The 19,003-nt window shown below is 37.1% G+C and overlaps 1 protein-coding gene across 1 annotated transcript; it reads right to left on the bottom strand.

Moving 5' to 3' along the window:
• Positions 1–171: 171 nt before the first annotated feature.
• Positions 172–18,961, bottom strand: LOC121858071 (the record flags this gene model as incomplete). The annotated part of the gene is made up of 9 exons (XM_042354300.1): positions 18,325–18,961; positions 17,551–17,662; positions 8,928–9,040; positions 8,456–8,556; positions 6,504–8,069; positions 4,355–4,457; positions 3,516–3,569; positions 972–1,043; positions 172–345 (listed from the first exon to the last, which is right to left on the bottom strand). Coding segments are annotated over exons 5-9 (477 nt in total), but the record flags the coding sequence as incomplete, so codon positions are not given.
• Positions 18,962–19,003: the final 42 nt, after the last annotated feature.

Raw genomic sequence — 19,003 nt, 5'->3', positions numbered from 1 at the left:
GAGAGAGAGAGAGAGAGAGCAATTTACCTGATACTTTTGATAATAAAAATAAAATACTGCTACAGTTATTATCTTATTCATTAAAAGACTTAGAACAAAATACACTAAAATATAATGGCTGTTAGCATAAGAATTATATATTTCTAATGTTGCAGTTGCCCTCTCATTAACCAGGGTGTTCCTGTATATAATAAATACTGTATGCAAAACCTTTTGTATTTTGTGTTTTACCGAGGATGACGAGGTAAGCATCAGCCGACTTCTTGAGAAAGTTTTTGGTGTATCACGAGAGCTACCATGGGTACTGCTGCTGCTGCTGAGTAAAATCTTCTTTGGTCGAATAACCTACATAGGAAAAAAATATATCAATTATAAAATTTAGTAAAGGCATCATTCAGAACAAAGGAAAGTGTATATTGTATATAGAGTATACCATATGCAGTATGTAATACTACTGCACATTTCCCCAGCTGCAAACAAGGTGTCACTCAAATCAAGGACATATCCACTTACTGCTACAATTCCCCTGGAGTTTAGCAAATGCCGACCTTTCCAAAATGTCTAAATGCTCAGCAACTGCTTCTTCCAGTTGAAGTGATAAGTAGAAGAGATTAAAGTATAGAATCCCATCCATATAAAACAACAATAATATCCCATACATAACAAATAATGTAAATACTGTAAATAAAGTGATGTTAAACAATACAGAATAATGAAAGTAAAGTAATGTAAAATATGGGATCTTAGAGATTTTTGTAGTGAATGTATTGGATCCCATTCATAACTCGGGGACTGCCTGTAGTTCACATCACCAAATTGTGGAAGAGAAATAAAGATGATCAAGCTCACTCCTTATATTTTTAATCCCTATTTATATCTCTTTTAATTGAGTTTATGACTCAGTTGGACAGCACAACTATAACAGTAATAAGAAAAATACAAAAAAACACCCAAGTTTGAAAATACAGTACCTTATCTGAAGTACAAGTTGCAGGTGGGGTTCTGGCAGGGGGCTTTATCCGAACTCTCTGGGAGTCTGGAGTCTGAAATAAATACAGTGAGTTAATATATTATTGACATAGTTCAGCTTTTTTTCAAGATGAAACACGAAATTTGCTGCATGCATTTGATTTATCTTAATATGATGGAACATACACTAACCCCTCCATAAATTTAACTATGAAATACTTACAGGTAATTCTGACATGGGGAGAAGTCACGAATTATCTGAGAGATAGAAACCTGACAAGAGAAATGGGCATAAAACAATGAAGATATGATGAAGCCACCATTGAAGAACATTCCAGGGATTAACAACTTAATATTCTTGATTAAAGCTAAACAATAAATGCCATCTTTGATTAAACCACATCACAAAAGTAATTTTTTTTTTAAGAATGCCAGGCCACTGTTAACAATATTGGTATATACGTCAAGCGCTGTCATACTAAGAACCGCTCTCCAATAATTACCATTCCCAGTACAGTACAGTATGTGATCTCAGTATATGAGGACTAACATTAATCAAACCATTCATTTAATACAGTAATCTTTCACCACTGCCTCGTACAGTAAATATAAATACTGTACTGTACATACATTTCATAAATCTGCAATTATACCAGTACAGTTCTGATTGATTCAAGTCTGGTAATAAGGTTCTTGTGAATCACGTTCAATGAACAGTATGTTAGATAGAGATAAAAGTCTCTTATATTGAGGATCCATTTGATATGAAACCCCATCTAACAGATTATATGGAGAGAGGAATCCATTATATGGAGGTTTCATTGTAAGAATGGACATCGAAAACTTGAAGAGTGTACAGTTGCTATCTACTGTACTTTACAAAGAATGCATTTAAGTAGGTAGAGTTCACTCAAAATAATAGGGTTTGGTAGTGGCAAAGTAGTCCCATGAAAAAGAAACATACTTTATTTAAAAAAATTCTATGTTTACTGCTATACAAGTGAGGAAGAAATTGTGGATGAACAGGAAGAACTAATCTAAGAACAAAGATGCACAAAGGAAATGCTTACCATACTACAAGTTTAATAACTAAAAGGAATTTCAAATTCTAGGTGCTGTACATGTGGATTTTGGCCATTAAGAGGGATGCACCAATATACAATACATACATAGAGTGACCATATATGAAGGATAGTATACTGTATATAAATACAGCCAGGTGATGCAAATACAGCACACTATCATTTCATAAGATATCAATGATTAAAGTAAAGTTAGTTTTTTGGGGGAAAGGGCCATTATATCTGCACATTTCAAAATGTAAGTAAACCCGAATAGCTTCTTTGCAAATAAAAATCAACACAACCTCCACAACCCATTACAACTCACGAACATTAAACATTTATTAGCTGTTTAATGGTGAAATAGTTCTGATAAACAATAAGCACCAATATACTGTAATTCCCTGTGAACCCATTAATTTCCCCTTTCTAATATTACCACCTCCTAATTAACAATACCCTTACATTACAGTACTGTATGTTAGCCCAAGTAAATGCTCTCAGTACTGAAAAAATCAAACCTCCGAATATTTCATTGCTTTTTTCAACTCGGCACCTCTTGCAATCTCTAGGGCACGTTTTAAACTCCTGCGATAGTTCTTGTTGAACTCTCACCCTGTTAAAGGAACATTTGAGGCTTCTAGAAATGAATATATAATCGTAACAGTACAGTAATAAGTTCTTCATTAATGTTAAATAGTACATTTTATGTAATTTACACTATTATTCTATCTACATTTTGTAATTTTCTATTCTCTGCTCCTATACTGTATACATAGGGCATATCAAGGGAAACAGAAACCTCAAGAACAAAATGGTCATGCCAGAAACACTCGAAATACACAAAAACATAACACACATAATGAAGCCATTTACAAATTTCAATGATTACTATCAGAAACTCACCTCCTTTTGGGTCAGGACTGATTGAAAGCTAACAACCATGAGATATAGCAATCATATATTATTTGTAATATCTAAAAGGGAAGAAAAAAGGTAAATTGGAAACTCTTGTAAATGGTTGGTTAGCCTTATATCTTTAGACTAAGTGACAGTCCCTGTGCATATCAGATTGCACCCAAGAAAAATACAAACTCACCCAGAATGGTACCTTAAACACTTGAACATAAAAATCATGGCAGCCCTATGAATTGTCATGGAAAAGACTCATATTAAGTATGCCAACAGTCAGAAATGGCAACTTAAGACAGCTTGCTGAAAGGCCTATTCACATGACCCTGTTGGTGGTGGCAATAAATATCTTTAAACATTAATGACTTCTGGCAAGAGACAACGTCCTGTTCACTAGCATAGTCAATGGCTTTTCTTTCAATTACTGTAGTGTAAGTCTAATTTGCATTAGTAACTTACTCCCTGTACAAATGCACCTCAACCTATTATATTCATGTCAGGTTTAGTAATAATTTCTCAAATACTGTACTATATTTTCTAAAAGTTTACATATAACCAAGAGGAGCTTCTCACCTTTGCATGTCTAACTCGTGCATGTCGTGTTACATGAGCTGGGGAGTGTGTTACCTGAAAGATAAAATAGCCATTATATAAACAGAAATGGATATTTGCTTTATGTGGCCATCACAAATACAGGAGTCATGGACAAGCAATAAAATTACTCACAACTCACTGACTTATACTGGGAGGATTAAAAATATATATACAGTATAGTCTCGGCTTAAGCGTTTGGTCATTTACGCGGCACCTTGCCAGACTGGCAATTTTTATTTACACGGTTCATTCCATCATTTACGCGGAAAGCGGCGCGGGCAGGGTGCACACAAGGTCACCCAGTCAACAAAACATTACCGAGTTCTTCACCCACCACCCACCACGGCCAGCCCAAGTCAGTGATAGTGAGGATATGGACTTTGAGGGGTTTGACAAAGAGGCCCTGCAAGCCTCTGTGGTGGATAGTGATACAATTGATACAAGTGATACAGGTGAGGGCCAATTAATCTGCCCTCTGCCTCAGAACCAACCCCCCATCCCCGTGTGCCCAGCCATCTTTTCTACTAATGTAAGTGTTAAAAAACCTAATATTATTTATATTTCTTTTAAATATTAATTGTGTGTGCATACCATCATAAAATTAAGATGTTATTTTTACTACAACGTACTATTGTGTCAGAAAAAGTGTAGTTTGGGGGTCGGCCCAGTCTCTATTTCAATTAATCCCATATGTTCTGTTATTTCGTTTACACGTTTTACGCGGACCTCCACGGTTTCAATTGACCGCGCAAATGAAGACTATACTGTATACAGTTTTTTTTTACCAGAGTAACGAACTCAACCACTTATAAACACACCTCACACTCCTCAGAAGTTAGCTCTTCAACCTCATTAAGGGTTTCTCCAATGTGATTCTGATATGCAGTTGCCAATTCTCGTACAGTACAGCCTGTTTTTGAGCTGAAATATGATAAATTGATTAAATAAACTAAAAAAAAAATGCAAATGTAGAGATCAAAATGATACTGGCATGATGTCATCTCCACCCCCACCAGGAAAATAATAAAAGTATCCTAAAAACAAATGGCCCCACTTTACTGTAAACCTACTTTGTATAACAGGTTTTTTTAATTAAACAGAAACAGATTTGTTCACCACCACTGCAGAATTAGGCTATTTGTCCCTCCCTCCCTCCAGGACCATAACTTTAAAACTATGAAATATTGCATCTTAATGAAGCTTTACCACATTATGCATAAGTGGAATGAAATTTGTCAAATAATATTTTGTCCGTATCTTCAAGGATAAAATTAGGCATATTAATGAAGTGTTCATGTCCACCCTGAAACCTATGAACCAAAAAGGATATCAAGGTACATTAACACAATGTAGCAACTGCCAGGCAATACGTCATGGACCAAGTGGGGACTTAACCTTCAAGGTTACAGCAGTACCCTGGATACAGTACAGAAATCTGTCTGTATTCACTCCACAACTTCTTAACCAATGAAAATATCCCCATGACACACTGGTGCAACTTGCATCGCCAAAAGACAAAGTGTCATGCACAGTCCCGATTGAGGTCTAACTTATAAGGGAAAGTTCATCTTCAATATATAATAAACAACTTATATCCTTCTGTAACTCTTTAACTAATATGGAAATTATCTTGAAATATCAACACAATATACTCCACTACCAGACAATGTCAACTTTACAGATCAACAATGTTTTTACAATTGTTGACTGATTACAACAAGATTATCAGAGAGAGATCACCTTTTCCCAATATCACTTTACTCCTGACTTCTTCACACCACTGACTGCTTAAGATCATGGGGAAACATGCTATACTGTCGAAAGTTTCAGAGCAATCACAAAGTTTGTTTATAAGTCTGATCTTCACCTTGATCTCTGGTTATGCCCCTGACTATAAAGGGAAGACTAAAAATTGGCATAAGGTATAAAAAATAAAGGCTTTGCTAATGCATACTTTGGTAAAGTTTCAAAATAAAATACAGTTGGTCCTCACATTAAGCGGTCCCGCATTCCGCGTTTCACCGTTAACGCGGTGCCTTGCCAGAACCTAACATTCTTACATTCCGCGGTCGTGAACCCCATTACGCGGAGAGCGGCTGGCAAGCCGCGCCATTTTTGGATCCAAACCTCCCGCCATCCGCCATGTTGTGTAAGAGGCGCGAAAATGGTGCGCACAAGGTCGCCCTGTCATCAAAACATTACCGAGTTCTTTACCCGCCACCCACCACAACCGGCCCAAGTCAGTGATAGTGATAATTATAGTGAGGATATGGACTTATATGGACTTTGAGGGGTTTAACAAAGAGGCCCTGCAAACCTCTGTGGTGGATAGTGATACAATTGATACCAGTGATAGAGGTGAGGGCCAATAATCTGCCCTCTGCCTCGGAACCAACCCCCCATCCCCGTGTGCCCAGCCATCTTTTCTACTAATGTAAGTGTTAAAAAACCTAATATTATTGATATTTCTCTTAATTATTAATTGTGTGTGCATGCCATCATAAAGTTAAGATAATATTTTTACTACAACATAGTTGTGTGTCGTCAAAAAGTGGAGTTTGGGGATCGGCCTGGACTCCATTTCAATTAATCCCATATGTTATGTTGTTCACTTTACGAGTTCCTCACTTTCCGCGGGACCCTCCGGGTTACATTAACCGCGTAATGTGAGGACCAACTGTACTGTGCATACTTTAGAGTTCTTAAATTTTGATAACAGTTGGAGAGATGGATAACTAAAATCTAGTCCTCATATTTTGCAAAGCAGCAGGGGACAAAAGAGTACATTTCATGAACATAGTAACTTTGACCTTAGTGAACCACTCAATCCTCCTCCCTCACTTTAACTTGTATACTGTTCCTTTAATGAAATAATTTTATTGTCTATGGCCATTATCTGCACATTTTACAATCATTATACTGTATATTACTATTCTCCACCTATTACACCTCAAGAGCATCACTCACCCAGCAAATGTTCGTGGAGAATGTTTTACAGGGGTCATCGCGCGTGTCCCCTTCTGGCGTACAGTAGAAGACATTGGAGAGTCCTTGTCTGAATTTGGTGTACAGCAAGCACGCTTAAAACTAGTGTGTACTGGACTACCTGGAGTTACAACTTGGACAGTTGACGACGATGGACAAGGGCTTAATAATAAAGCTGGCAACTGGCGCACCTTAGATCGATTATCCGGCGAACCGGCCCAATTTCTGTGTTCTGAGTAGATGTAGCAGCCATTACAGTATTCTCAGAGGTATAGGAGGTCGCTGATTGTGATGGCTTCATAGATGTTACTGATGGAACAGACCTAACAAGTGGTGATTTCTGTACAACCTGAGATGATTTGCCGTCTTTCTCATCTTCAGGTTCAGTAAGAAATAAACATAGACCAAGTTTTTCTGAAGCCACAGATTCTTTTTCAGGTTGTTCTTCCATTTTCTTACACTTTGTCCTTGTAGATCTAGTAGGCTGATCTACACCTAACTCGTCAAACATTCGTTTCTTTGTTCTTGTTGTCCTTGGTTTTTGTGATTCATTGTCTACTGATTTATTAATGTCATTCTTGACTGGAGTGTCAGTTAAGGAAATTACCTCTATCACCTTTTTCTTTGTACGAGTAGAACGAGACATTGGGATTTCCTCAGATGGCTGTGCAACAGCTTTCTCATGGGTATTATACCCCTCCTCTACTGAAGACTGTGAATCATATTCCACATTTTCAAATTTGTTAGTCTGTTCTTTTGCCTTAGTCTTTGTGCGAGTCATTCTTGGTTTTGGAAAGTCCATGGGTGGTAACAACTGACCTTCTGATTCATCAATTGTATCGAGCAATGGTAAGACCTCCTTTTGCTTTGTACGAGTTAATCTTGGTTTGGGAATGGGATGAGGCTGATCTGCTGTGCTTACCATATTATCTGTTATATCTCCTCGTGTTGATAACTGCAATTCCTTTTGTTTTGTTCGAGTGGTTCGACCACTTGGTATTGGTTGTAACAAGTTTTTCTGTTTGCTCTGGCAAAATCCTAACTTCTTCAGGGGTTCTGGATTGAGAATTACACTCGTCATAATTCTCACATTTTGTACATGCATTTTCAGTACAATTATTGGGAGATAAAGGCTCTTCTTTTTCTTTGCCTTTACACATCTCATTCCCTGATCTCTGAACATCCAGTTCCTTTATTCTGGTGCTTTTGTTATCGTCGCTGTCTTCTAACCTGAGGTTAGAGTATGAACAAGTTGTTTCACTAATACAACCTACACCTTCCTCCTGATATGCATTTGTAACAGTAACTTGTGTTGTATCTTTTGAACTATCTACTTCTTGAGATGTGTGTAAATGAGATAATCTTTCAAGACTGACTTTAACACTTAGACATTTTACACCATCATTCTTCTTACTTGGTGTGTCTAGTGCTAAAGGATTAACAGCTGATTCACAAGGATCAACAGTTGATTCATATTCCATCTCTTCAAAATGAGACTCACAATTTTCCCCATGACCAGAGTCTGCTCCTTTTACTACTTCTTTATAACTGAAAAAAAGGCATAAATCAGTAAATTACATAGACTACAGGTACATAAATATATATTTTCTGAAGTATTTTAACATCACATGGTTGGCCAAATTCCACAAGTTTACCACAGTACGTTAATATGGATATGGTAGTTACAAGATCTGTCACTTTAGAGTTCATATACCTGAGACAATTACTTTGCTTAAAACAGCTACCACTGAAAATGTTGCCTAGGCATTTTGCATATTCAATTTAGGCTCTGTCTGCCCTCTGATCTAAGCTAATCAAACAACTTTAACCCCACATCTACTCTCACCCACATGGCCACACCAATGGAGTTCCTATAAAACATTCACTTGAGTTATTATAAAATGGCAAGTAAGGTGTCAATGGTCCATAAATACCTGGAGCTGCTTTCAAAGGAGTCTCCCTTGAAAATAACCTGACATGTTCCTCTTGTCTTTTTTGTTGTCATAGGTACCCTTTTCATTTTCTCGTGAGCGAGCTGTCAGAAATAGTAAAATAATCCAAGTTATGGCTATAGAAAATACAGTATTATTCTTTGAAATTTATCACAAATTTACATTGCTAATATGCGTCAAGTGTACAGTATTATGTACCCAACATGATAACTAATAAGAAACTATTTATCATTTCTTCCTTACTAATGAGATACAAATTGCAGCGAGGAGAAAAATATGAAGGAACAAAATACAAAGCACTTGAATAATTGTTCCACATACAAAAACTTCATAGGAGGGATGTTAACAGAGAATACTTTCAAGACCAGTGTATTCAGCAACAGGAAATGGCTAAACAGAACAAACAAAAAAATCATTACAGTACAATTATTCCTGTAACAATTTGGATAATTACCCGAGATGCAGCTCTGCCCCTCCTTGGGGGTGTTTCAAGAGGGCTTTGATTATTGATGTTGCTTCCTGTGTTACAAGTGGACAACCTCTTGGATGATGAAAATACTTCATCTTCTGCGGGGATGCAGGTGGAATACAAGATGATAATAATAAAAACAGCAAACACTATGGAAAGACATACAGTACAGTACAGTATTCCAAGTTACATTCCTAGATCATGTTCATAAATAAATTTATTGGGAACCCAGAACCATGGGTAGTAGGCAGCTACCAAACATGGAGGTACTACCACCTGGGAAGATATTGGCAGCATAAGTATTGTCTAATGGTAGACTCTGCTGCCATATGGCACCACAAAAATTGTGACCAAGTCCCAGGTTGCTGAACTGACTTTCTGCCTCATTTACACACAATTGCAGGGTCTCAATTGTTTCTCTTACTTTGACAACACAGCATACATATATTGTTTCTCACTCTTGAACTTTTTTTTCCTTTCTTTTTTCTATTGTCATTTATTATATCATTATAATCAGTATTACTGTATATCATACACATTTTTATTTTTTCTAATTTTTTATTATTATTATATTTTCGCCCCCAGGCCCTGATGTGGGTCATTGACCTGTGCCCTGGTGGGCTAATTCCCCCCCTTCTCCCAATAAATAAAAAATTCACAATAAAATATAAATAAAACCCATCCCTACCGGTACTTATAAAATCATAACAAATTATAGCCCGTAAATAATATGTGGAGTCATAATGCTGAACAAAGTACAGTACAGTATTCATTAGTACAGTATTGTACCTGGGAAAGTTCGTAAGTTGATCTGAATTTTTATTATGACTATACTGTAATGGGATCATATTTGTAAATATGAGTATAATCCCTTTATTTCAAACTAATGGGGGAGACGGGGGTTTGGAATGCCATAAATTTAAAAATAGGAGGGAAGGAGGGGATTTTACTACTTACTACAGTACTGTATTACATAAAATTTAAATACATGTACAGTAGGGTGACAATAAAAAGTGAAAGTTTTTATTTTTAGATGGCCATTTGTCCAATACTGCGTACCCATGAAAAAAGAACACAGGCGAAATCCTGGGTCATTTGGACAATATTTAGAGGTGGCTCAAGCCATTTGAAGTTAACACTACTGAAATTATTATTGATTTTTTCTAATTTCTTTATTTATGAACCGATTACTATGAAACTTTGCAGGTATATGTAGAATGCAAATTCAAACTAAAGTTGTTCCTAACATTTTTTCTAAAAATGAGTAATGAGTATTTTGGCTGGTGCAGCTATTGGCAATGCAGAGGGGAGGGAGAGGCGGGTGTCAGTCGGGGTAGGGGGAAGAGGTTGTGTGCCAGTGTCTGACTGGTACAGTAGCATCAGTTGTGTGTGAGACGTGACGGTGGGTGTGTGTGCGTCGCTCTTGTTGCAGTATTACGGTTAGTACCATTGTCTTTGTCTAAAATCAATGCATCAATTTAGGTATATAACACTTTAAAAACTTTATACAAGTGATCTTGCATGCCGTATGCTTTATGGGTGCTGTTGTTTGCATAACAGTAACAACATAAGTTCTGCTCTTGAATATGATGAGTTGGGTTCTTCGTCTGAAACAGAATCACAATCAAGCTCGTCATCATCTACAAGTTCCCTAGCGATATCACCAGTGGTATCTTCTTCCAATCGTAAACGTGCTACTCTCAAAGTTATCACCCCTGAATTGTCAAGTACATTGGACCGCACTGGGATCAGTCACCGCTCTGCTCTCCGGATCGTCAGTGCCACGGCTGCTAGTCTAGGTCATGACCCAATGGAACTAGTTTTAAACTATGAGACAGTGCGTACTTCGCGAGCGACCCACCGTTCTGGGATTGCCAACGAAATTAAAGAAAAATTTCAACCTAGTGAAGTGCTCACTGTGCACTGGGATGGAAAAATTATTCCTGATGAACAAGGAGCGAGTGTTGACCGAATCGCCATTCTTGTCTCCGGAATCAATACTGAAAAGCTGCTTGGTGTCCCAAAACTATTGTCAGGGACTGGACAGGCCATTGCTACAGCAGTCAGTGCAGCGCTGGAAGAGTGGAAAATATCAGAGAATGTTTCAGCACTCAGTTTTGACACAACAGCTTCAAACACTGGGCACTTGTCGGGGGCATGTGTCATTCTGGAGCAGAAACTCGGCCGCCGTCTTCTGCATCTCGCGTGTCGTCACCACATCCTTGAGCTTGTTGCCGAGAAAGCGTATGTGGAATGCATGGGGCCTTCCTCTGGACCAGATAATACTCTCTTCTCTCGCTTCAAGCATAAGTGGAAGGACATCAGTCAAGATGACTACAGCCCTCTCTCAGACCTCCCTCCAAGTTTGTACGAGAAACGAGATGACCTCATCTGTTGCTGGAAACATCATCTGGGCAAGAAGCAGCAGCCACGTGATGATTACCGTGAGGTACTGGAGCTAGCAATCAGGTGTCTCGATGGAGCTCTACCCAAGTTTAATCTCCGACGGCCCGGAGCACTTCACCGAGCACGGTGGATGGCTAAGCTCATTTATGTCATGAAGATCCTGATTTTTGCTAATCAGTTTAAACTAACTGCTCGTGAGACATTAGGCTTGAAACGATTCACATTCTTTGTGCTAGAGGTGTATGTCAGTGCATGGTTCACGGCCTCCGTTCCATCCTCCGCTCCTGCTAATGATTTGCGGCTCCTCCAAGACCTGTCAGAGTACCACGACGTCAAAATATCAAGAACATGTCTCACAGTCTTCGGTCGTCACCTGTGGTACCTCAGTGAAGGCTTGGTGGGTCTTGCACTCTTCGATCCACAAGTTAATGCAACAGTGAAGACAAACATAGTTCGGGCAATCGTTGAGAGGAAAGCGACCGAGGATTCACCAAAACGTGCTGCTCTTCCTGCCACATCTTCCCTTCCCACAAAGCAGCTCTCAGACTTTGCTTCTAGAGGATCAAACTTTCTATTTGAAAGTCTCAAAATGAAGACTTCTTTTTTGTCCAAGGAACCTGACACATGGTCTGATGATGAAGACTTCAAAACTGGCGTCGCAGTTGTGGGTGGTCTCAGAGTCATCAACGACACTGCAGAGAGAGGGATTGCCTTGATACAGGCATTCAACAGCAAGATCACGAAGAGTGAAGACCAGCGTCAACATCTGCTGCAGGTTGTTGAAGAGCAGAGGCGGTCACAACCAGGGACATCAAAACAGGACCTTACAAGCAAAAAGCGAAAACAATGAATGGGTTGTCCACACCTCTCCCACCCATTGATGTAAGCGTGTTCACTGCAGTTTCATTTTAAAAAGGAATTAATCATTTATATGTACAGTGTACACATAAACTTGCTCAATATGTAAATTTTAAAATAAACCGGCATATTATGAATATTCGTATTTTTTGCCAAAAGGATAAAACTTCAATTGACTTGAGCTACCTCTAAATATTGTCCAAATGACCCAGGATTTCGCCTGTGTTCTTTTTTCATGGGTACGCAGTATTGGACCAATGGCCATTCCATTTAATCAATTTTAGAAATTCACCCCTATGCACTATTGTCACCCTAATGTACAGTCAGTTCTGCTATAACGCGATAGTTGTGTTCTTGTAAAACATCGTGTTATAGAAATTCGTGTAATAGAAATAACAGGGCTTATGGAGAAAATAGGGTTAGGTGCAGATTACTACTCGAAATCGAAAAAAATTTAGTAGTTAGCCTAACACAAAGGATAGCACAGTCTAAATAAATGTTACATTCATATCTAATAATGAAATCATACAGTAAATGTAACACTTTACCTTGAAAAAATATGAATATAACTTGATGGGGGAGAAGGGTGATTTTGAGGTTGATAACATCGAGCTTCTCTTCAAGTGTTATAGCCTTTCTTTTACGATCATCACCGGGAATGCGATCACCAGAACACTTCTTGGAGATATTCTTCTTTACCATATTCACAGTTAATGCCACAAAATTGGAGAAATAGTAAGCAAAATCGTGTTACAGCAAACAAGCGTTCGAGTTATACAAATATCGTTCCTCTATTCATAAATCGCGTTAGAGCCAATTCGCGTTGTCAAAACACGCGTTATAGCAGAACTCACTGTATCCCTCATCTTGAAAACCTAACGTTCGAGTAAAATTATTGCTAAATGTGGGATAACAGCAAGCTGAAAAATACCCATAACATAATATATACTGTAGCTCACAAGTGGGGAACAGTTACACCCCCCCCGGCCTGGGAGTGAGATCTAGGGGTACGGTAAGCAAGACATGGATCAAAATGCATGTAACAACTGTGGTGTTTATTGGTTTTATTGCTCAAGTTCTTAAATATTTTTCAGTTTGCCTGTTGTGCTTAGAGATTTATATTTTCCTCTGAATTTTCCTCATTTGAACTCATCATTAATTTGCAAAGCTAATAGGACTGTACTTGGATTGATCAACAACAGATTTTTACAGCTGGAATTTTGGCCTTAATTTGGTTAGGTTCAAATCAGGATGATATAAATTGAACATAGGCAATTGGTTCGAAGTAGAAATTATCTGTTCATGCTTGAGAAAAGTTTGAATTAGGCAAAATCTGTATTAGCCGAGTTGAAAATAACAAGGTTCTACTGTACAGTACTGTACTTTCCATCTTGAATATTTTTTTCACTGAACCTACTGTATCAGTTTTTGAATTGTATAAATGTAAATTAAATAAACCATAATTTATTAAAAACCTGAGACAATTCCCAAGGATTCCCATAAAAAATCTCGCCTGCAATTGATGAGTGATGAGGTTTCTTCAGTCGAGATTTCTTCTTGCCCAGAGGGGTCTTGGGCAAGAGAGTTGGATCAGGGGAGGAAAACAACTGACGGGCATTAGCGGTTACCTCTTCTAAACACAAGAAATGTTCCTGAATAAAAGAAAAAGAAGAATCCCTATATATATATATATATATATATATATATATATATATATATATATATATATATATATATATATATATATATATATATATATATATATATATATATATATATATATATATATATATATATATGCAAGTAAATCACTGTAGGTGCGCGTGATCTAGGTATATGCTGATAACCACAAGGAAAGAAGAAAACACGAAGTTCCCAAGCGCTTTCGTGTAATTCACATCTTCAGGGGTGAGTACAGACTAGAGAGAGTAATACAAATCAAGGTGTATATATACAGAGGAGGGTGAGACCAGGTCCACAATGGTCAGGTATTAGGTAATGACCCTACTAATCTTTAAATAGCACACAACGGTTGGTGGTCAGGTCAGATGGTCAAGTGACCCGGCCTTCTCACCTGATCACAAATCTTCTTAATTACAAAATTGTCCAGCTTGTACATGCCGTTACTCAAATTCATGTTGAATGCTTCGGTATGTTTAATAAGACTAGATTCTATGATGTTCCTACTATCAATTGAATTACATGGTAATATTGAGCAGGCATTATCCCAGTCAATGCAATGCTTGTTATCCCTCAAATGAACAAACAGAGCATTGGATTCCTGGCCTATCCTAACACTGTATTTGTGTTGTTTAATTCTAGTTGCAAGATCTTTACCTGTCTGGCCTAAGTAAAACATATTACATTCCTTGCAAGGAACTTTATAAATGCAACCAATTGTGTTGTTGGGGGAGTTCTTGATTAACATTTGTTTAACAGTGCATGAGTTTTTAAATGCCACATTGACGTTCCAGGTTTTTAGCTGTGCAGGAATGTGTGAGAAATTTTTGTGAAATGGTAATATTAAGATATTCTTATGGTCATGGGTGGGCTTGGGATCAGTTCTATAAAAAGTTTTCTTAGTAATGTTTAAGCATTTGTCTATGAAAGATCTAGGGTATTTAAGGTTTGAGCCAATATTATATATATATTTGTATTCCTCATCGATGAATTCCGGACTGCAAATTCTCAAGCCTTGTGGTTATCAGCATATATATATATATATATATATATATATATATATATATATATATATATATATATATATATATATATATATATATATATATATATATATATATATATATATATATATATATATATATATATATATATATATATATATATATATATATATATATATATATATATATGTAACCGGTCAGAATTTACTGGACTTTAATTTCTCACTTGACTTGGGGTTTATTAAAAATTAATAGATGGTAATGGCAGTGGAAGCGCCCCTTTGAGAAAAATCCCGAACCAGCACAAGAACACTTAAATCTACGAAACAAAATGAACTGTCCGTGACCCGTGGAAGGATAGCGTCTGTGACTGGGATGAATGAGACACACTGTAAAATTTAGACACTTATATTCCCTCCAACACTACAAACACAATCATATAATGGTACACCAATATGCGCACCTCTTAACTTAAACTTAAAACACTACTCTGGGGACTAAAAATTATACATGATATAGAAATTATTAGAAACACAGGCAACAATAAATTTGAAGTATTAAGAAATGTTGCTTGCACACATGAAACAGGCCTTAAGGGCTTTCACAAAATAATATCAGTCACTTAGGAAATGGTATTAAAAAATAAGAAATTAACTACTCTACAATGAATAGGCCTTAAGGGCTTTCAACAAAATAATATCAATCACTGAGGAAATGGTAATAAAAAATAAGAAATTAAATACTCTACAATGAATAGGCCTTAAGGGCTTTCAACAAAATAATATCAGTCACTGAGGAAATGGTAATAAAAAATAAGAAATTAAATACTCTACAATGAATAGGCCTTAAGGGCTTTCAACAAAATAATATCAGTCACTGAGGAAATGGTAATAAAAATAAGAAATTAAATACTCTACAATGAATAGGCCTTACGGGCTTTCAACAAAATAATAGCACCCCAACAGATGCACACTTCCTAACCTAACTTAACCACTACTCTGGGGAACAAGGTTATACCTGAGATCAGAATTATGAAGAACAATTAGATGCATTAAAAGAATCAAATCACAGTATCACTCTGGTTCCACTTAATGGCACAAACATTCAAAAACAATACTATCAAAATTATTTAGGACTATTAAACTACACACGTCAAGATAATATTAGTCTGAGGAATGTTGTTAACTACACCCGTAATAAAGGAGGGAAGATGTTCCTCTAGGTATCTCCTAGAGACCTAGACTCACGGTCTCAGTGTGTGACCATTAGTTTACTCAGATAGCCTCAGTGTACTCCCAGTGCGTCCATAAAGCGGAAGGGAGTGAGCCAATCAGACCTTGTACAGTTGAGAGAAACTTTAGCTTCCCGTTAGCAAGAGCGTTTCACTAAGCTGCTCGGGACATGTGGTGTTGTGCACCCGAGTGGTAAGAACTGATCACCCACTGTGGATGCTGGTCCCGTCGTTTTAGTTGTCGGAAGCACTCGTTCACTCAAGAGATCCTTTGCTACCCCGCTAAACAGTGACAGGCCTACACTGATTGGTCCAATGGCGACAATTGCCACCCTCAATCATCAACGGCAGTCAATCTCTCGCAGTCAACTCCGGTCAACTCCAGTCAAGTGGGTTCTGACGGAAACCCTGAAATGAACTCACTGTTAGCTCTAGTTTACTTTACCACTGCCCTATCTAACCCTGTCTGAGATCGCATGAGACTTACTTGTTATACGGCAATAGCGCAACACAGGTGACTAGGCCACGTGACTATTTCTGTGACGGACGCGCAGGGACGTCTTGTTTTGTATGAATCCTCCCCGCGACTGAGGGCCAGCCAGCGTCGCGTCCTCTCAAGGCGTTAGCTTAGGCCTACGTGACATATTTTCCGCCTAACTAATAACTCCTTGGGACACCCGTAACATTATTCAGACTGATAAACGATCTATAATAATTTCAAATTCAATAATAGTCCCTTACTTCATGAATCGCATCATTATTAATTCGGTAAATTACATTTAATATCATATAGGCCTAGTTCCGCAATCTCTCGCTATGAGCAGGCAGCGCTCTCTCCCCTCAGATGACCTTGAACGCTCAGTATCGCTAATGGCGGGGCATTTGAAATTACTCTGAAATTTCTGAATATTATATATATATATATATATATATATATATATATATATATATATATATATATATATATATATATATATATATATATATATATATATATATATATATATATATATATATATATATGGATCCTTATTTGTGTTTACTATTTCATCCTGGTTGCTGATTTCATTTGTGGCCATGTTGACTAGATTGGTCATATCACATTGAGCACCTGGGGTCCCAGAGTGGGGTTTGGACTGAAGAATTTCCTCAAGTAATCTGTTACTTTGCTCAGGAGCAGGATTTCTGAATAAAAAATGTTTTTGCATTTTTAATTTTTAACATCTTTAACAAATATTGAAGAACAAACTATTGCTATGGAAAATGTTCCTGCTACAGTGACAAATTCCAAATAAAAAAATCCATATTTAAGTTACATTCATAAGTGACATGTCACACAGAAAAAATTTGCTTTCTCATTTTATTCCTCATAGTCCATGAACTGTACACAAAACACAAAAAAATAACTCATTACCTGGCAGTAACTTACCTCATGTCAGTCTTGAGGGTGTGGGCATTGAGAGCCTGAGTGAAACTTTCTGAGGTGGGAAGAGTGAAGGTTGGACCAGCTGCCAAACTAGGTGGAGGTGGGTCGGGTACACCTTCAAATAAAATACATTTTCTTAGCTCCAACAACTCGATGCATACTGTAATAGCATAATTTAATTTATTCTGCAGGAGTCTATTTAATTATCTGTATATATCATGGCATTGAATATTTCTAGCTGAATGCAATTCCCATTTTTTCAAATTAATTTTGAATATCCATCTTTGCAAATATTTACGTTCTCTTAAACTACCTAATTTCTGGAAGTCCTTAATCATTTAAAAGCCCCTAACTCATAGGTCTCTAAATTCCACTGACCATCTCTCCAAAACCATATGTAATCTTATTACATCAACATGTCCACTGTTTTGCAAGGTTTCCTCTAAGTAACTCTTAACTTACCATTTCTTGTGCATCATTTTACTCGTATCTACAGTATGTCCTTGAATAGCTTAAGTCATCAATCATCATTTACATTCAGTATGACTGTATCTTTTCCTGTATATGCCACTGGTTGTTTTCTTAATCCTTATTCCTTTCTAAACTACATATTAAAATTGTGGTACATAGCTGCCCACCACATCAAACAATAAATTAATAGAACAGTTTTGATCTGAAATAAAGAGTCTAATGAACATACTAGCCAGGTCTTCAAATCCCAAATAAACCAATAGTTACTTTTGGATTTTCCACCCAGCATGACTGTTAAAGACTTACCCATTCTTTCCAACATGTCACTGTCTGCCAAATGTATACTGTCATTGTCCATATCCTCATTATCAGGATCTGTGATGGCTATATGTCGAGTGCGTTTCTTCTTTGATTTTCTGCGGGGTTGTCCATTGCCTGGGTAGTGAGATTATTGGATGTTTCAAACATGGTAGCCACTAGCAAATATTTTTAATAGGTATTAATCCTTTTTAGTGAATATGGACAATATTCATCACTTTTAATTACAGTACAAAGAAAAGCCATTACAGTATTCAACCATTCTGAGTCTCACATATGGTACATCTCAACCTTCAAATACATGCCAAATATGTTAACAAAGTAAAACCATGTTGGAGGGCTGACTTCACATACCCACAGGGACCTATCAAGCCATTTCTTATTAGAAAAATATCACAATGAGATTAACAAGCCCTGCCCTGCTGGGTCTGAAAATATACCTCTCCATGAAAATACTTAAATTTTAGGTTCATTATATGCACTTTGTTGGATTTTTACTTAAAGGTATGAGAAAGTGTGAAGTAAAGCATCCCTGTACCATATGTAAACACAAATAAGCTTGATATTTTAAAGCAAAAATGACTGCTGCATGTAGTAACTCAATACAAAAACCAGCTGAAAAGAACTTCACATCATTTTTTAAACACCCAGAACGTTTTGATAGACA

Source organism: Homarus americanus, unplaced genomic scaffold, assembly GCF_018991925.1.
Source record: "Homarus americanus isolate GMGI-L3 unplaced genomic scaffold, GMGI_Hamer_2.0 scaffold22457, whole genome shotgun sequence".
Classification (NCBI taxonomy): domain Eukaryota; kingdom Metazoa; phylum Arthropoda; class Malacostraca; order Decapoda; family Nephropidae; genus Homarus; species Homarus americanus.
Note: the sequence above shows the minus strand (reverse complement) of the source record. Positions and strands in the feature narration are given on the sequence as shown.